Raw genomic sequence first — 20774 nt, 5'->3', positions numbered from 1 at the left:
TCAACCAGCAATGTTTGGTTTGCCAGAGCATTGGGGGGAGCGACTGTGGTGACAGAGTAGACTTGAGCATGACCGAGCCTATATTGGGGAAAACTGAAGAAGTGTCCAAGAAAAGTTTTTTGGTTCAAGGGTTCAATGGGTGAAGGTTCATTATTTATTATGTGTACAACACCAGGGTTGCAAAACAAAACTAAGTTTGAGTCTCTTTATGTTACATCACAGAAAAACAGACCAACTACTTCATAGAGTGGAGTGTTGAGGAGAAGTTGAGGAGTCCCATACAGTCTGAGGAGTGAAGCTGCTCTGTAGTCTGGTGGTACAGACACAGTAACACAGTTACACAGTAATGTGAAACCCTGAGGTTTTCTGTCTATTTTCTATCTCCAATCTACAGAAGTTCAACAATGACTGGTGGATCGGCCGTCTGGTGAAAGAAGGCTGCGACATCGGCTTCATCCCGAGCCCTCTGAAACTGGAAAACATCAGACTCCAGCAGGAACAGAAGAGAGGACGCTTCCATGGGTGGGTTAAGAAGGAGGACCGGGATGTAAAGGTGCAGGAGGTGGAAGAATAAGCAGCTACAGATATTGTAACGAAGACACATGTATCAAATGGGATAAAGAGAGTTGGAGGGTTTGGGGATGTGTTGAGGAGAGAGCCACTTCAGGGATGAGTTGAGCCTGGCAGTTGAGCTTGCAGATAGGGAGGAAGTGAGGTGGATGAAAGCCAAGCTGTGTTGTGTGGTCCAACGTCTCAGAGGTGCGCCTGGATGGTGGCCACCGCAGAATTTTCCATCAGATGGGGAGATGTGTTTCAGCCATCGAGGCGATTAGAGCTGCTGAGTGCCTTCATCTTTCCTCCGTTGCAACACTGAGAGAAAAAAGACCTGTCTGCTTGCTGGATTTCACATTAACACACTCTCTCTATTTGCTGTTATTGTTGTAGCGGTAAGTCGAGTGGGAATTCATCCTCCAGTCTTGGAGAGATGGTGTCGGGCACATTCAAGCCAAACCCCAACTCTGCAGGTTGGTCGTCCCATTCACAGAGGGAATGGGTTTCTTGTTTTCTGCTCTGTATTTGTGTCTGTATAACAGTGGAATTATTTATTCAGGTCCTGTCACATTATGATGCTTTATAATGTCTGATATAATTTCACACATACAACCCTGATTGTTGCAGGCATCAAATTCAGAATAAGTGAATATTTACACAGAACAAAGTTTATCAGTTTGAACATTCAGTAACTTGTCTTTGTACTGTATTCAAGGATTTGCAAAACACTGCATTTTGTTTTTATTCATGTTTTACACAGCGTACCAACTTTTCTGTAATCAGGTGATATAGTCTATATTAGTATATTATTATAGTCTCAGTCCAGTATGCACTTATTTATCTGACTTTTCCATTCCTTTTCAGGAAAGCAGAAGCAGAAAGTGGTGAGTAAGGCTATTTACATATTAATTTATTTATCTGCTTTTTTATACAATAGGTGAAAAATAAAATTAGGTCTATGTAAATAAAAATAAAAAATAAACTCTGCCCACCTTTATCTTTTGAAACAATTACTCACATTGTTAATAGTAAACAAACACCTTTTACATGTGATATGATATGAATAATGTGAATGAATGTAGCTAGTGAGGTATAAATGTAAGTGTCGCCTGAATTACTCAAACTATTGACTACTCTTTTAAACAGCGTTTTGAATTAAAATTTAGAGCACAGTTGTGGCTTTCTTTAACATGTCATTCTCATGATAATTATACTGAATAAAAAAAAATAGTCAAAAGACTATACAGTAGCTTAATGTCACTAACAAACCCGAACAAAATCAGCTTGAACAGATTCTTCAAAGTACAAGGTTCTTTTATACGCCATTGTACAAGGCAGGGTTGCACAGTGAAATGCACGTTGTAGTCAATTTATGCTACTCCAGAAAAAGAACCATATTTTTACGTTGGAGGGCGGAGGATGAGTTGAGGGAAAAAGCTGCCCTGTAGTCTGGTGACACTGCATTACTCGATAAAGTTAATTTCATGTGAGTCCTCTGTAGACATAGATTAGCAGAGTGTTATATCATTTAGAACTAGCCTCTGTATTTTTAGTCCAGTCAAAGACAGCGGGTTATATTAGATTAATTGGTAGCTTCATCTGATTCAGATTCTACTCTGCAGACTATTCATTCTTCAAGTCATCATCTTATTTTTTATCGTTAATTGAGAATCATGCAAACTTTTTATTTATGTGGAAATGGAGCGCTGCATTAAAGCATCACTTCATTTTTTACAATGTATTGTGTTGAAAAATGCTTGCTTTCCTCAAAGAAACACTTGCACATATTTAATCTTGACTGTATGTGTGTGTGTTGCTGACCCCTCCAGGCTGAGCACATCCCTCCGTATGACGTGGTTCCCTCCATGAGGCCGGTTGTCCTGGTGGGACCGTCCCTGAAAGGTTACGAGGTAGGACGCACTGCTGCTCCTGCAGCATCCTGAGTCAGCCGCTTTCTCACAGCCAACAACGGAAATCTCTTAATCCTGACATTACTTAGTCAGCTGTGTTGCATAAATAATAATATAGATACCCAATATTCTAGGTAGTGCAATTATATATAGTTCATAGTTCATAAATATATTTTCTTTCTTACTGTGTGAGGGTAAGAAGTGCATTTTTACAGTGAAACCTCAATACAAAGATTGCTAGCATGTTGAAAACGAGTGACAATTGATGGGAAAAAGACCAACACTCCAGTTTATTAAAATACACTTTGTAGTGTTAACACATGTGACAATTAAATTCTTAATTCAGCACTGATTTAGCTGAGATAACTGCCATGCCACTTCTTTTCTCAGAGTGACTATGCATCCCTTATGGGCCAAGATGGTTTATACCTCATGTTGCAGGTCGCAGGTCCTCCTCATTCCCTCTCAAGTAAAAATTCCCAGAGACACAGCATTAAAAGTGAAACTGCTCATTGATTTACAGTTACCACTGGAACCACAGGGCAAACAATAAAGGAGGCCAAGGAGGTGGTGGGAGGTGGGAGTCAGTTGTCATGGAGTCACAGTCTTCGCCTCCCATTCTGGTGTTGCCATGGCAACAACCCTCTGGGTAAACTGCATCAGTCTGAAAAAGTGGAGCATGGTTTGAAATTAGAAACAGAGAATAATGTACTGCACTGAGGTTTTGGAATAGGATGAGTGACTGAAAGGCATTTAATGTTTCCATAAGAAAAAGAGATTTTAGCTTTCAGTCACATCAGACACTTTTTGGTTTATTGTTCCCTTCTGATGAATCAGTAGCAGAAAAAAGCTCATGATGTACAATATTTTTTTGTTAGCCGTGCTATTCTTTCTCCCAAGTGCACTGAGTGAGGATGTAGTTACTTTTATTCATTACAGGGTGCTTCATAACAGAATGCATAGTGTGAAGCTTGTGTGACAGGTGCTACAGTTGTAGTGGTGGAATAAGTATTCAGATCCTTTGCTTCAGTAAAAAATAGCAATACCACCAATACTTCCTTACAGGTAAAAGCTATGCATTAAAAAACTTATACAACATTCACTGCCACTAGATATCACAGCAGGGCACCAACATCTCTGACCAAAACAAATGTGTGTGTTGTTCACTTAAAGGTGTAATATGTAAGAATTGGCCACCTGTCGAATTCGTACTCCAAGCAAATGGGGGCAGTATAACCAGGGTAACCGCTAACTGCTGCTAGCCATAGCTGCTGTTGGCTAGTTTGCTCAGCTCAGTTAGCTAATTCTGCCTGAGCGTTACTATCAGACTATTGCCTGTCAAGGTACAAAGTGGTATTATGAGACAGGATGGGCTACGGCTAACTGGTTAGCATGCTAACTTCAGAAGATATGTCTACAACACAGTACATAGCCATCTTTAATATAAGTCAGAACTGTTGTTTGTTCACCATCTGTTGATTATTTAAGTTAATTAAAATTCTTACGTATTGATTCTTTTTCATTAATAAAGTTGGAAAAAAGAAAGTGGCATCCGAAGATGTTGCTTACGAGACTCACATGCACCAACATTCACTAGCTGTCCCAGCTACTAACACAAAGAACAAAGAGGCCCAGATCACACCACACACACAGGGAGTATGGTGTCGTTCTCTGCTCAAGATGGCATCACTGCACTGTATCTTTACAAAGAAAATAGCTATTTGCTACTATAGTAATGTTCTGAATCGCATATATTTAACCTTTAAGTAATAGTACAAAAGCAATGTGAGAAAAATATACTCAAGGTAAAACTAATCCTCTTGTAGCTGAATGGAGCTATTGATACTGTTTAAAGATGAGCAAATACTGCATCATCAGTATCTCTCTGTTCAACCAACTAAATGATCTGTGTCCGTATCTGTACTGTGTGGTTTGTACTTGAACTGGAAGTGGGCCAGACGCACAAAGATGGTCATCAGAAGGATCAAAATGATACTCATACTAGTACATTATCTGTACTAGATACTTGTTTCAGCTGAGTACTGAATACTTGCTCAACCCTAATACTGCAGCATCTCATTGTTGCAGCTGGTTGAGCTGTTCTAGCTACTGTAATAGCTGATTTATATGTTGGGCAATTTAATCTTAACAATGCACCTCCATGTAACTATAACTTTCAAATGAATGTTGTGGAAGTTAAAAGTTGCTTAAAATAGAAACTGTCAAGTAAAGTACAAGTACATTGAGTAAATCTACAACTTTCCACCATTGTACAGTCGGAAAATTGATCCACAAAGTCATTGTACATGTTAACAGCACTAAATACAATCTGACAACTGCTCCATGTTTCAGATGAAATGACAGGCAGCCCCTGTCAACCCTCTGTCACTGTCACTGTCATTTAAACAAATCAGAGTGACAACTGGCGCGGCCAAACAAATCTTCGCCTGTTTTGATTCAGTGTGTATTCATTGCCATGAGTCAAACACCTCAGACTAATATGATGACTGTGTCCCCCTGAGGACGACGTTCCCAGCAGACTTACTTCTTCTCGAATATCTGTTTCAATTTCAGGCCTCGACCTGGCATTCATATTCATCAGTAAAAGCTATATTTACGGCTGCACTTTGTGATCGACCCAATTTTATCACATGTACATTGGTCTTTGTGACACTTTTCATTGTAGGTGTTAATCACTTTATTTAATGTGGCCCACGGTGGTTCAGCAGAGAGCCCAGAGGAAAGAGCCTGTGGACAAAATCGCTCAGTCAAGTGTGTAATTCACAGACCTGGCTCAGCAGCAGCCTGAATGGACGCCATCAGAATGAATATCAACGGTCCACTTCCACTTGTTTGCCTCGCTGTAGAATATTCAGTTAATGTGCAGGGGTGATGGTGTTGTAGGCCTGATACTATGTTCTCTCCTTCCCTAATCTTTCTTAAATGATCTGATTTTCTCCTTCTTCCTCTTCCCTTTTCATCTTGTGCTTTCCACTGATTCATCCATGAAGGTGACAGACATGATGCAGAAGGCGCTGTTTGACTTCCTGAAGCACAGGTTTGACGGGAGGTAAGCAGTCGAAGCGATGCAGCGTACAGTGCATCATCCTGCTGCCAGTTTGCTCTGTATGATGTGTGTTTTCTGCTGTTTCAGGATATCCATCACAAGGGTAACAGCTGACATATCGTTGGCCAAGAGGTCAGTACTAAACAACCCCAGTAAGAGGGCCATCATTGAGAGATCCAACACCCGCTCCAGCCTTGGTAAAGCTACAGGAACTGTTTCACTCAATGATGTGCATGTCTTGTAGGTGTTGACACTGGGAATGTTTGGTAATGATCATCATAATTCTTCTTGCTCAGAGCTGTTCTGCTATATGTTGTTGTCGTCTTGTAGCCGAGGTCCAGAGTGAAATAGAAAGGATCTTTGAGCTGGCCAGGTCTCTACAGCTGGTAATATTGGATGCAGACACCATTAACCATCCAGCACAGCTCATCAAGACCTCATTAGCACCCATTATCGTCCACGTTAAAGTGTCCTCACCTAAGGTAAGATTGAAGGTGTAGATAGTAGAGAGGCATCCAATAAAACTGTTGATTTTCACATTTGCTGCCCACTCCTAGCAGGATACTGTACACTCTTAAAACTGCAGTTGGTATCTTTTGAGGATTAACATTATTAAGAGGTGATGGAGAAGGAAAAAAAAACTTGTGTGATATGATATGTCAAACAGAATCACAGAAACAGTTTTAGTTTAATTTCCTGAAATATGAGGAAACTCATCCAGGCAGTGAGGCAGAGGGCATTTCTTTTACACTCGCCAGCCCTTAACCTTCTGTAGATGATGTTTATTCCATAATTGGAGATATTTTTCTCCTGTATATGTGCTTCCCACAGGTCCTCCAGCGGCTGATCAAATCGAGAGGAAAATCTCAAAGCAAACACCTGAATGTGCAGCTTGTTGCAGCGGAAAAACTAGCACAGTGTCCTTCTGTGAGTCAACTTCAAAAATACTTTTAATTAATCTAGACAAGCAATAACTATTTCACCCTAATGGTGAAAAGAAATCCATATGCAGCAGCAGCAGCAGCTACACTCTCCTCTCCTCTCTTCCTTTCCCACCCCAGGAGATGTTTGATATTATTCTGGATGAGAACCAGCTGGAGGATGCGTGTGAACACCTGGCAGAATACTTGGAGGCATACTGGCGTGCTACACACACTTCACTTAGCACGCCACTCAACCCCCTGCTGGGACGCAATCTGGGCTCCACAGCTCTCTCCCCGTATCCTGCTGCCATTCAGGTGAACTTGTCAAGTAGAGGAAAAAAATAGAAGTTGTCTTCTATTCTCTTTCTTTGGAGTTTATACTCATACTCAAATCTTTTGAGCAACACTCTGCTGCAGTCTTTAAAGTTGTAACTGTTTGCAGTTACGTTAATGATGTCCTTGAGTTCAGCAGTAGAGGATGTCTTGAATTCAGTCAATAACAATGGTTTCTAATGGTTAACCATTTTCACTGCTGGGAAAAAATAGCTTATATAGATTAGATAGATAATTTCAATCAGAGTAGACTGCACTTTTGTTAGCAGACTCCAGTTCTAAACTTACATTAGCTACTGTTGCTCTCTGTTAGCAGAGCGGAGAGAGGCACTGAGACGAGGCACTCGAGAACGTACATAAAGTCACATCCTTTGGACGGCTGTGGAAAATGTGACCCGAGTCCTTCACAAAGAAATCCATCAAAAGTGTTGAATCCATGTAAATTACTATGAATTGTTACACAGAGCCCCTTTATAGAGACAGGCTCTAATACCTAGTGTTCAGACAGTGGGTGAATAGAGGTGCTGCAGCATGTAACTATTTTTCGAGTAGACACCCAAAATAAAAGTATATGAACCTGAAGCATAATATGGGACCTTTCAGTTTGTCAGATCATGGCACAATAATGTGCCATGCTACTGCTGTCCTCAAGACTCTACCCAAGGTAGCGTAACAAAGGATGTAAAAGCAGAACTATGTTGTTTCTGAACCTCTGTGGAAGTGTGATACTAACCAGACTCAGTTTCCTCATTGACAGCTATGAGGAAACTGAAAGCATTTTACAATCACCTTTGAAACCTGCATCATATTTCGGGCAGAGCTCTAGGACGTCTTCTTATGAATATAAAATGAATACTTTTTGTATTTGTTTGTATCATGTCATTTTTGACATTAAAAAAAGGTAAAACACTGTACAGAATGAGTATTTTCTCTCTCCAACAGGCCCAAAGAAACCGCAACAGCAACCACACAACAACAGACCATTCACCAGTCGAACGTCGCAGCCTGATGCCTGCCGACGAGAACTACCATAACGAACGGGCAAGGAAAAATCGCAACCGTCTGTCCTCTGGCTCACAGCACAGCCGGGACCACTCGCCTCTGGTGGAGGAGGACTACCAGGACCCCTACCAGGATTCTTACAAGCCTCATCGCAACCGAGGATCCCCAGGAGGCTACAGCCAGGACTCCAGGCACCGGCTTTGAGCGGTGGCCTGCTGTAATCAAAGTGAAGGCTCGTCTTTCTCTAACCAACCACCACGGACTTAAGAGTTGCTGTAACATGATGAAACTACTACACTCATTTGGACTGTAACAACCTCGTATCAATGTGTAGTACCTCATTTTCCCTTTGGCCTTGGCTCCTGCCAAATGAGCATTTGAACCTAAATAATTCAGAATCCTGCTCTTGCTATTGTGTGAACAAGGGAAGGGACTGGATAGGAAAGTAGCACAAGAGCAGAAAAGTTATGTTTTAAGGGAAAGCTAAAGCTGGACCTGATCTGAGTGAAGTATACTAGCAGGTGATAGTGTGCGACGTAGGCTCTTCTGGACCCTCCCCGCCATCTCAGCTGTTACTGTAGCATGCAGGTAGGACTGTAACTACAGGTCACTACCTGCCACAAGCCAGATAGCATGAGCATCCAGTGGTGATGATCAGCACAGAACCTGTTTGCACGTGTCCAGGAGCTGGTAGAAGCAGAGTATAATGCATCTTTAATGCTCCTCAAGTTTGTATGCCACTGTCCTCGATGTGAGTGTAATAAACCCTGTGGAAGCCTGTTCCCAAATCCAGAGTTTTGTTTCTGAGGTGACATGGTTGGTGTTGTGGTCTTCTTTTCAGGGTTCATACAGTAGCCCCCCTCTTTGTTATTTCTTAATGCCACTTTTGTCATTAACCATATTCAGACAGAAATATAAAAATCATGCAGATATTACAACATTTTAAAGCTCCAAACCTCAGGAACGAGAGGTCATTTAGACCTAGAAGTGTGCTGACAGATGTAGCGTTCATGTTCTTACCCATCTGATGGGGATTCGATTCTGAGCATTGTGTTAGATTGTTAAGAGATTCTATGATGTAGTTGTTAGAAAAAAGCTATTTATATAAGGAGGGAACACTTCCAGGACAGGAGTCACTAGAGTGCTCATGCCAGCATGTTTTTCATATGCCATGCATTTATCAACTGCTGTTGTCTGTCATGTGTCGGGCAAGACATCATTTGGAATTAATAGAATAGGATATTAATGAGTGACTTACACTGAGGACTTCCATATGTAAATACAGGCAAAATAATTGAAGAAAAGAAAGCTTCATTTATTTAAGGTTTCACTTTCAGTACATTAAATCCCATTCCATTCATGTCTTCTTCGTTCTAAGCCCTGAATAGGCCTTCCAACATCTAATTAAAAACGTTTGCTCCACCTCATTTTTATTATTTAAGGTTTTATAAAATAAAATAATATTGACACAATTTCATTGAGTAGCAATTACCATATTTTCAGCTTTAGCTTTTTCATTGTCTTTAATTTATGTTTCATTAAAAACTCCTTATGAGGGAAGCATCTGAAAGCACTCAGACGGAACTGCGCTGTATCTGTCACAATGTCTTTAGTTTTATGTGCTACTTTCTTGGAAATGTAGAGCAGTTCCCTGTATTTTTATTAATCAGATGAATTCACTTGTATGCTGCCAGTTGATACAGGATTCATATATCATCTTTTAATGACACACCCTTGTATCTTGTAATTTAATATTTGTTGAAAGTCTCAAGTCATTTTTTTCCCAACTAATAGGCCAGAAATCTCGTCATGTTTCAGAGACTCTGGAAAAGGAAGAACGACAAGGACACTTCTGTTCTTATCTGCCATATACAGTAGCTTTTATTGGTGTTGTTTCAAATCTCTGGAGCAACAATTTAAAAGATTTGAATACTGCCTGTGAGAGAATGATGCATTGATTTGAAGTTTGTGTGCACTGTCATTTTACAATTGTAATGAAATAAACTGCCCTAATGCTGTTGGATGGCACTGGTTTTTGTCCAAAAACATACACACACCTGTTCTCTGTCTTTATTTCTTCATGTGTCTTTATATTTTTAACTCTTAAAATAGAGTGTAGTATCTCAATAAATCTAGTACCAAATAATCCATTTAGTATCATAGAGGAAACCATCTAATATTCCTGTTTGAATTTTTAGCATTTTTGCAAAAAAAAAAACTTAGTTATCTGATTTTGATTGATTATCATTTTAATGAATATCATTGTATTTATCATCTATTAGCAAAATTGTTTCAAGTATTTTTGTGTAGGTCAACTCATCGTTTGAATGACTTATCATTTCAGTTCAATTTAATCGATAAATATAATATATATATAATATACAAAATTCAGTCAGCATGTGCTGTAGTCAATTACGAGTTTATAGGAAGATTATGACAGTATGATTATTCTATGTAAATTTGTTTATTCTGATTTTCTGTTTTATCATTATTAGCCTACTAATTATTATTATCATTGCTATTATTATTATTATTATTATTATTATTATTATTATTATTAGTAGTAGTAGTAGTAGTAGTAGTAGTAGTATTGGTAGTAATATCAGTATTATTTTTATTATATCAGCTGTAATTTGTCCTTTTCACTCTGTTTTGTTTTATAATTTGTACCAACTGGACAGCGCAACTACGCATGCGCAGGATTGACAGCTAACTAGCGCAGCGCACCTCTCAACAGCCAGCTGATATCTTCCAGCTAGCCACAGTGGCTATCGTTTTGTTTTTGTTTTCGTCAATACATGAACCGCCACGACTTAAATTAACAACCTATGGGAGAGACATAATTGGGGTTAATTCGTACAGCTATGGCGGTTGTACTTAAAAGCTTTGACAGTTCTTCGTCTATGTAGTAAGCTAGCTAGCTAGCTAGGTAAAGTTGATAGCACTGAATAGCATCAACGCTAGCTAGCTAAGTTACAGCGGATTCGGCATCAAATACCTAATCGTCAGCCATGGGAATACTATTCACAAAGCTATGGAGGCTTTTTAATCACCAAGGTAAGAATGGTACTGTGACATTTATCATGAAACTGTCGAAGACATGGGAGCTAAATGGGCTCAGTGGTCAGAGAAGGCCCACTTTGAAAGACAGGTCTGGTCCGTTCATGGAAACAGTTTATTTTTACACGAGTGTTTATAACTCTTATTCTGCTCCCATATTGTCGTTCCTTAACGTTATATGTATATACGTTTTACCACTGCACTAACCCGCGTAAATAACATTGTTATTGTGTCGACTGGTGAAAAATGTCGTATTCTGCCAACTCTGCTCACCGTTTCTGCGTTAACCTAGTGTTAGATTATTTATGCTCTCTGGGGCTTGAGTGATGGTTAGGGGAAACCAAGTCGATCCTTGGATAAGGATCCTGAATCAGTAAACAGTCGTTGCGAAACCTCTGTAACAAGAGTCGCGACGCATGGTCCAGCGATCAGCCCGGTATTATGAGTGGAGATGGCTACACCAGCAGAGCACACAGAAGTCAGCCACATCAGCAGAAAGGATCAATGAATGACTTGAATCACGTTGACTTTGTACTGCCACTGTAGTCACACCTTAACAGTGTACCGTCAGGAGTGCAGGGTGGCCAAATTTTCACTTTTATTTGCTCATGATTTGAATAAATTGCACGTAAGCTGTCTGTAAACTAGGTCCATTAATATATCCTTCACAACTTCCAATTCTTCTGGCAGTGACTTCTGCATGTTTCACAATTTGCTGACAACTTGCAGTGTAAACAATTATATTTTCATCAAAAATGTAATTGATGAATTCAGCAAAAATCTAAATAATTGTCATTTGTGGGTCTACCCAGAATTTAGATTCCTTTAACATGCCTGAAAGACATTCTTTGGCTGCTTTCTTGCTGAAAACATGAGCAAAAGTTGTGCTTATTTTACCATTGCCATCATTGCCCAGCTTGTCATCAGATAGCACCTTTCTCCGGTCATCTCTGAGCTCTGCTGCATTTTGCTTCCATCCATCATGTCACTGGAGGCTGTAAGGCTTGTATTGTAACCACTGGATCTAGCCCCAGCTGCACTTTCAAAGTCTCAGGAAGTCTTAGCATTGCTGTCCCCATCTGATTGATTCAACCCAGTGGAACAACAGAAGTTCATTCACACAGAGAGGAGGACATGTGATTACAAACGTGGTTATCCATACTCCCATACAGTTTAATGTTAAAAGGCTTTAAGGCAATAGGAGCAAAATCAACATTATGGTCACACAGACTTGCTGAGGGCTTTCACATGATCTTACGCTTGTTCTTAAGCATTCAAATTTTTCTCCATTTTCTAAAACCTATGGAGACTATATGAATGTTTTGACTCTGTTTTGTATGGTGCATAACGATATAAAATATAGTTAAGCGCATACTGGAGTTACTTCTCGGCCGTAACGGGACATCATTTCTAAATTTCTAAATCCAGACTGTCACGATGGGTATGGGTTGGTACACCCTGTAGACGTATACTTACACATTCAAACTTACAGAATTGACAATTTAGAGTTTACAGTTTATCTAATGTTATCTTTTTTTTGATTACAATTTAAATTATTATGATAGCCTATTTATCAATTAGTTGTTGGACAAACAATAATCTGCATCAATTTTGATACTTATAATTTTAAATTGTTTTTAAACCAAAAAAAAAAATCTAATTTCTTGCTAGTTTCACCCAGTTGTGAGGAATTTTTAATTTTGATAGACATTTTTCACTATTTCCAGACATTTTTATAAACCAAACAATTGATACAGAAAATAATTGGCAGAATAATCATCCAAGAAAAGACTCATTAGTTGCAGGCCTACTTTTTACTGTGAGAGGAAGCCCATGCAGCCTGTGCTGCCACATTTTAACACGGTTTTCACAGGTTCTTTAGTTAGACTGTATGCAAGCAGCTTATTTGGCACCTGCATGACCTTTTTATTCGAGACAACATGTTTTGTCCCAAGTACTGAAGACAGTGTTGAGAGCTAAGCTGTGTGTTATGTCTATGTGTGCAGTCTGTTTTGTTTGCTAAAGCTGTTTTTACTGAAATGACGTTAGTCCTTGACTTCACTGCTGTTTTGCTTTGTGTAGGTTCAACATGGTAGAGTTGCATAGATAAGGCCCACATTTTGATCTTCTGCAATTCTGCTCTACTCTCACTTCCTCAGCTTTTGTGAGGTGTTAGTTTTTCTTGTAACAGCTGCAACCTAGCTGTATGTGGTTTTGTACATTATGTAAGTTTTACCAGGCAGAAAATATGAAATTGTGTTTTATTAACATGGAAATACTAGAGTCAGTAAAGGAGTACATTTGTTGGCCAACACTCTTTTTATTTACAATCTACTGAAAGAACATTATGGGTCACATCTTATGAATCATTTTTTAACCTTACTCACACTATGTGGAGTAAATAAAATACAAATAAATAATAAAAACAAGAGTCTGTTCAGGCTTGTTTTTATCGTCACAATTAAAGAAGGCTAAAGAAACAGATGGGTCTTTAGACGAGTTTTAAAGGCAGAACAGGGGTGTGTCGGTCTGATGGTGTTCACATTCTGACAACTAAACAGATCCTTCACTCATCAAATAAAAGAGAAATGTCCCACACTTCAACCCACAAAGCCACGTTACAGGACCAAACACCAGTAATGTGGTAGCTGGTAGTGTCTTTGGCAACTTATATGAGGGAAAAAAATACCACATCCATACGTGGAAAAGCATTCGTCATCCTGTCTGTCCTACTGACTCTTTGTCACATTTCTGTCCGTAAAACAGCGTCTGTCTGCCTGACGGCTCCCGCAGTTGAGTGGTGGTGATTATGTGACGTGATTTAGAGCAAAAAACTTTAACTCACCATGTCTTTGTCACCTTCCACTATTGTGTTGTTGTAGTTAACAGGTGAAAACCGAGGGATACGCGTAAAAAAACAACAACACACAAATCTCAAAGTTATGATGTGTACAGTCACACCTCTTTTGGTTCCGCAACGCCAGCATGCTGTATGAATTGACACACTGGAGCGGCTTTAAGCCAGTGCTGCTTGGTTCAGTGTGAACAAACAAAGGCAGCGTAAAAGGCGCGCCTTCTTTGCAGCAATAATGCGCAGTCTCTGTGTAAAAAGGCCTTTTGGTCAAAACCTCCATCAAACTTACTTCACTGTTGTGAGGTGGTTGGATATATAGGTTTGAGAAAAATGTATGCCTGGTTGGACAAGATTAAACACTTGAGTGGTTTCACACTGCACTTATATCCAGGCTAATAAAGCATTCACACTGACACAATTGTGCACATCCCAAAGTGGGCTGATCCCAAATTTGACCCAGAGCTTGCTGGCCCGGAGGCTTCATTTATAAAAAAGTTCATAGATTCATACTTGAACTTACTCTCAAGATAATTTCCATCGGGGTGCTTACATTCTATTCATAAAAGGTGCTGAGCATAAAAAAATCTTGCTTAAGCAGGTTCTAAGAATCCCTTATGCACCTGTAATTAATAAATCCCAATTAAACTTCAACTGATGGCACCTGCCTTGTGGGCATAGTCAGGAATCGCCATGGACCAAAAGAGAAAGTATAACTTTTTGGAAGCGGTGATCACAGCCAATCCGCATTTGTCAGGTGTACCGTCAAGTGGAGAGAATAAGCAGCATGTAGCTAGTTAGCAGGAACTGGGGATAGCCGATTAACTCGTCTCCACATGTGGTGCGGTGCTCATGTCTTGTCATGAAATACTAAAACTGAGAGTTGTGCACACAGTGCAACTATACTACTCAGAGATCAAGATTGATTATAAGTCTGTTTTATGAAAGAGGCCCCCGCTTTGGAGGAGGGGTAGCTCAGAGTTTGTGGGATTATCCCCTGGAAATCTACTAAACACGTGGCTAAACAGGGGTAAACTAAACAATTATTGCATTATTGTGTTCCAGCAGACATCAAACCACTGTTAGTAAAAGTGCAGTGTGACTCGTACAGCCCTGGGTTTAGGTTAACTCTGGATTAACTTTTTATGTGTGAAAAGGGGCTAAATTATCCCAGGGTCAACTCTTAGCCTAGACCTTGGCTAAGACTATGCACTGTGAAATGCCATTTAGAGGCTTAAAACACTGCCAAAAATCAGTTTGAAATCCCTTTACAAACCCACTCATCAAAACTACAACTTTACAGTTGCATTTGATATAGAGTTTTAGACAATCCACCCGAAAAGTCAGTTTTAGAGTTAGAGCCCTGTTAGCTCTTATTAGCAGGAGACCAAATGCATCCCTAGTGTGCATGCCTTTTGTGTGTTTGTTGTGAGATGCTGGGCTTTTCCATAGACCCAAAGATATATTTGTTAAGCCATACTGTATAACATGTATAAGTACAGAATAGTGAAGGCAGAATGTAGGCTTGATCTCTTTCGGTCATGCTCTAGTTTCTCTTGATTATCCATTTGGCCATAACTAGTAACACAATCTTCTGTGTTGTCAAAGGATAGGAAAAATGGCACCGTAGATTTGACAAGAGCCTTTTGCACTGTTGGTGTTTGAAGCTGGGTATTATGTAGTAAAAGATTTATAGAAAGGCAACCAGCACTTTGATCCCTCATCACTACCTTTATCATGTCCTTGCACATATTATAGGACATCTTACTAGTGTCTTGTCACTTTGGTATATTACAGCAAGATAGCAATTCATCACAGTTGTCACATGTTGTCTTTTTCATTGGTAAAGCCTTTGTATGTGTGAACGAGGGAGAGATGTGTATGCCATCTCCACAGCTGCTACTTAGTTCAGCGTGATTGTACAAGCTTCCTTTAGACCACCCACTAACTCATCTGTAGCTGTGAAAGTACACTGTTCACCGCACCACAATGTCTCAGCTATGCTAGATGCGTGAAGCTACACAATTTGTTACTGAAGGATAACGCTGAGCACAAAAGGGCTGTTTGAATCCACATCAAAAGACAGCTTTTAAACAGATTACTCTGCTGACTTTACATAAGAGTCATACATCAGTCAGTCACTAGCCCACATATTGATGTCACTGTTAGCTGTGTGAATTCATTGTAAGTGTTTCCATTGCCTTTCAGAGCACAAAGTTATTATTGTGGGCCTGGACAATGCTGGCAAGACTACAATTCTTTACCAGTTGTAAGTATCCAAACGTAGCACTTTATGTAAGCTTCTTTATGTGTTGCCCCAGTTTTCTTCCATCCATATACTGTATATCTGTAATAAATGGATAAGGTTAAGAATGTTCAACCTTTAATTTAAAGTTTTTGTTCACACTTTGTATGTTACAGTTCAATGAATGAGGTGGTACACACCTCTCCTACGATTGGGAGCAACGTGGAGGAGATTGTGGTCAACAACACCCATTTCCTGATGTGGGACATTGGGGGCCAGGAGTCCCTTAGGTCATCGTGGAATACTTACTACACAAACACAGAGGTAATGGCAGGTTATATTGGCTGACTGCCAATCAGAAATAACTATCTTGCTTTCATTGGCATTGAACTAAAATAAGTGAAACTGTTTGAGCTCAACCAATAAATTGTCCGGACCAGTAAATTGGTCAATATTACCTTTATTGCAGACATATTGTTTCGGTTGGCCAATAATTGATTTGGTAGGTTTGATGTAATTTACTGTAGAAACATTGCCACCATTACCTGGAGTGTTCATCCAGAGTTGTACTGTAAATGTATCTTGGTCTCAAAAAACAGGGATCTACATCAAATTGTTTTGTGTACATTTTGTGTTTTTTTATCAGACTTTTTAAACTTTTTTGTTTTTTTTAATTTTCACCACAAAGAAATTTCTTCTGCAGGTACTGTGCCGGATTTTTCAACAGCAAATTTCTAAATTGTTGAGAATGTCTGCAGAGGAAAGGCATAATAATGCAATCTAGTGTGCCTATAGTCTGGCTGAGATATAGTATTCTTTCATTAACGGTCTGTTATTTCTCTTCATCTTTTCTGAGTAGTTTGTCATTGTGGTGGTGGACAGCACAGACAGAGAAAGGATCTCTGTGACCAAAGATGAACTTTACAGAATGCTAGCACATGAAGTGAGTATCATGAAAAATGAGTGATGGATTCTTTCAAGACAATTTTCTTGCAGATATTGATATAAACACCCATTGTTTATTTCACTAATTCATATCAAAAGTACAACAGCAGATTTTCCATACATCAGTTAATTATCTTTGATTGATGTAAGTGTTGGAGGACAAGTGACTACGCACTGATAAGCAGTTTCAAAACAGTGTAAGATCACGAACAGAGCTATGAAATATCCCAAACCTCAAACCATTTTTAGGGGGACATTCTCCAATACTATTTCAAAATACAGTATGCAATGCACTGTCAATTTGCATAAAAACAAACATAAAAACCCAGCAGATGCAAATAATGGTTAATGAAATTCAATTTTATATGACCCACATTTGCAGCAGTGTTTAAAATGAACACTCTGTTATTTCAAAGTTAAAGTCACAGCCTGTCATGTTAAAATAAAAAAGAGGTAGCCAAATTTCAAAGGATTCAAACACAGGATGTAAACTACCTGTACCTCTCCAGTTGATGAACAAGTACATCTGAGATATTAATGTATTCTGATTCAGATTTTTAATGTGATCAAGCAACGAAGAATTCCACTCAGCTTTATATATAACACTTTAAACACAATACATTGTTTAGAGAAAAGCATCAAAAATTTAATAATAGTAATAGAATTATGATAATAGACATTAAAACGTTAGTTAATACACTAAGTTCAGATCTTTCATCTATAACTGAAACTATTTGTTGAATTATGTGAATATGAGCCAAAGTAATTTTCCATGAAAAGTTTGTGTGATTTTGTGTACCCCTTGTATATAATGTGTGTTATTGGAAGTATGTTACATTTCTTTACAGTCTCCTCTTTTGATGTCTCTTATCTGTTCTCCAGGATTTAAGGAAAGCAGGGCTGTTGATCTTTGCCAACAAGCAGGATGTAAAAGGTTGCATGTCTGTGGCCGAGATCTCTCAGAGCCTCCAGCTTACCTCTGTCAAAGACCACCAGTGGCACATCCAGGCCTGCTGCGCCCTCACTGGGGAGGGGTGAGAACTGCATTTTGTACTGCTACTTGTTAAATGAGGGCATGGTCACACATGGGCGAAATCAACTACGTGAATGTTCACCTCCTGTTCACTTCTATTCAGTGCTAGCAGAGAGGCAAATAAAACATTCACTTGCGCTGGCAAAGAAAATTTACATCTTGGCTTCACAAGGAGTGCATATTGGGTGAACTTTGACCGGCAAAGTCACAGTCACAACCGATAGCAAAGACGTGTCTGTGGTTGACCCCACAAACGGATTACAAAGGCATGAAATACATTTGCCTACATTTAGCACCGACAGGCAATGGACATTCGCCTGCATTCGCATATGCGTGGCTGCACCCTTACACTGCAAATATGTGTGCACTCACACAATTGTGCTTTTAAAAAAAAGTGATTTTTCCAATTTTGTTCTTATACAGTATACTTAATGATCTTTTGTATTAATGGCTGTCTATCTGCATTTCTATTCCTCTCTCTTCCACATCCCCATTCCTCTACAACCCTCCACATGTCTCATTTACCTCCAGGTTGTGCCAGGGTCTTGAGTGGATGATGTCACGGCTGCGTGTGAGATGATGATCTTTGATTAAGAGTGCGCCCTTGCTCTTTGTTGTTTCTGCCTCCAAACACAAGCTTGAAATGAGGATGGGGGTGAGGTTGGTTGATGGATGGCCCTCTCCTCTTTCCTGCGATGCTGACGTGGGCAGACCGCTGCCAGGACGTTATATTATCTCCTGTGATAATTTATTTTACAAAAGACGTGAACTCAGAACAAAAAAACTTGACCTTTTCAGAAGGACATTGGACTACATAAGAGACTCAAATTATTTAAACTGAATTTTCTGCACGGTTTTCCTTTCAGCAAAACACAGAGGTCAGCAAAGTGTCTGATGGAACAGTACATGAACAGTACTTGGACTTATTCTTCAGCTGTGTGTGAGTCTAGCCCACGGTGGCCTTGCAGTATTGCCGGACTGGCTGTGGTGGTTTTTATTGCCCCCCTGTGTGTACAGTCCAGTATTTTCTTTTAACGTGGTGCCTGCAGCAGAATGTTCAAGCGATGACGGTTGATGGAGACTGAAACATGCAGAAAGGAGGGTAAAATCACAATATGCCCTCTTCCTTTCAGTCTCTATGAATAATCAGTGAAATAAAGTGTTTTTATCTGTTTCAGGTGAATTGCAAAGTGTCATGAATGAGTGTTTCTTTCAGGTGACTCACTAGATTGAGTCTTTTCTTCTGTTTGATTTACCTTTCTCTGGGGATAAGATTGAACTGAGTTTTATGTTTGTAACTTCAGTTATTCTTTTTTTAGTCCTTTAGGGAGCAGAATGTGTCACATGAGCTCATGGTCCCTGATGTTTTTCAGGGAGCATGATGAGCAGCCACAGGAGTAGAGAAGAGAGAGCCAGAGAGTAAGACAGCAGTGAGAAAAGAAGAGACCAGGTCCAAAATGTGAGCAGTGAGTGGATAAGAGAAGAAGACAACAGCAGAAGAGTAAGAACAGCACTGTAGGTCAAAAATTAAGTTCAAATTAAGTCAGACTATTTCAGCTAAAGCCAAACTTTTCTATTCATTTATGGTGCCTTCACTGCTGACAGGCTCGAGTCATTTGACTTCTCAGATCTGTTGTCATGGTCCACAAACACCTCTACTATTATCCTTAAATTTGCTATTAATGTTGTATAAACCACAATTATACTATGACACATGCTTCCTCACATGCTATGGAATTGTGATTATCCTTTCATCATGAGTTACTACTGTGCTTTCTGCTGTTTTGACTCTGATAACTACTAGACTGAATATTGGCCCTATGCGTTTGATTAGAATTATTCTTTAAATGACTTTTAAGCTTGAGCAGCCAGTTCTATTTGAATCGTGTGACTGGATCGTATATGTAAAAAGGGTCACATGAGCCCACAGAGAATTATCAGCCAAATCTACAGCTCTTCAGGGAGCTTTGTTTAATGAAAACCAACACTTATATATTTTCGTAAAATCTTAGTTTGTGAAGATCATGTGAATGACAGTTTAGCAAGCTCTGTCTGACAATCAGAAAAATACCACCATGTAGCCTAAATGTTTGAAAGCATATGTAAACTATGTTATTAGCTGTGGTTATGGACCCTTATATTCCACTAATAATCATAATAATGGGTCAATAAGAATAAAAAGGCTTCATGTAACCACCTCACTTGGAAGAGACTAGCCTGATCTGGGCAGATCGAAAGGAGTTTTCAATCTGATTGAGAAGGTCGGTGTAAACCTGGGATAATACATGAAATAAGAAAATATTAGTGCCTAATAACCATGTTAACGCTTTATTGGATAATTTCTGATTGACATTAATATGTTCTTTCAGCACGTTTGCACCATGTGGGGGTAATATTAGGAGTTTCTGGGAGGGTCAGAAACAGAGCAAATGTATAACCTAGTATCACTATTTGGTGTACATCACTGTTTCACCGAAAAAATGTAAACTCATAATCTGTTTGCTTGTTGTTGCCAAAAAGTGTTTTATTGATTTTATATGTTTCACACATACAGATTGGAAAAAAAAAATTAACATTGATTAAATTATGCAATAAAACAATATGTAGACATGATTTCCTCAGTTAGAGGAAAAGAAACATTTTTAACACTTATTCGAATACATCAGGAAACAGACAAAAAGATAAAGAAAAAAAGACATGCAAATACTCCAACAGCAATATCAAAATGGCCATGCACATGACGTCCAAGGTTTCCAGACCATTTCAAATTGTCCTGCTCTTCCCCTCGTTATGTTTTCCAGCCTTCCAATTTAATATAAGATGCCATCTCCTGTATCAAAGGTATATCCAGTT

The 20774-nt window shown here is 39.3% G+C and overlaps 2 protein-coding genes across 3 annotated transcripts in view; both read left to right on the top strand.

Moving 5' to 3' along the window:
• cacnb4a (calcium channel, voltage-dependent, beta 4a subunit) overlaps nucleotides 1-7991 on the top strand; it is a 40795-nt gene extending 32804 nt beyond the window's left edge. Inside the window, exons 5-14 of one of the 2 annotated variants that reach the window (XM_073473565.1) lie at nucleotides 395-522; nucleotides 946-1025; nucleotides 1417-1436; nucleotides 2382-2462; nucleotides 5474-5532; nucleotides 5617-5726; nucleotides 5860-6011; nucleotides 6361-6456; nucleotides 6591-6767; nucleotides 7728-7991. In XM_073473565.1, the coding sequence (XP_073329666.1) occupies nucleotides 395-522; nucleotides 946-1025; nucleotides 1417-1436; nucleotides 2382-2462; nucleotides 5474-5532; nucleotides 5617-5726; nucleotides 5860-6011; nucleotides 6361-6456; nucleotides 6591-6767; nucleotides 7728-7991 (1167 nt within the window). Of the gene's footprint in view, nucleotides 1-394; nucleotides 527-945; nucleotides 1026-1416; nucleotides 1437-2381; nucleotides 2463-5473; nucleotides 5533-5616; nucleotides 5727-5859; nucleotides 6012-6360; nucleotides 6457-6590; nucleotides 6768-7727 lie in introns of both variants that reach the window. The other variant, XM_073473566.1, reaches the window with a different exon arrangement.
• Nucleotides 7992-10516: 2525 nt separating this feature from the next.
• arl5a (ADP-ribosylation factor-like 5A) lies at nucleotides 10517-19104 on the top strand. The gene is made up of 6 exons (XM_073474362.1): nucleotides 10517-10844; nucleotides 15907-15967; nucleotides 16120-16267; nucleotides 16803-16886; nucleotides 17771-17922; nucleotides 18453-19104. The coding sequence occupies exons 1-6, from the start codon at nucleotides 10799-10801 to the stop codon at nucleotides 18499-18501; spliced, it is 540 nt and encodes a 179-aa protein (XP_073330463.1). The 5' UTR covers nucleotides 10517-10798; the 3' UTR covers nucleotides 18502-19104.
• The last annotated feature ends 1670 nt before the right edge of the window (nucleotides 19105-20774 follow it).

Source organism: Pagrus major, chromosome 9 (genome assembly GCF_040436345.1).
Source record: "Pagrus major chromosome 9, Pma_NU_1.0".
NCBI classification, from domain to species: Eukaryota; Metazoa; Chordata; class Actinopteri; order Spariformes; family Sparidae; genus Pagrus; species Pagrus major.
Note: the sequence above shows the minus strand (reverse complement) of the source record. Positions and strands in the feature narration are given on the sequence as shown.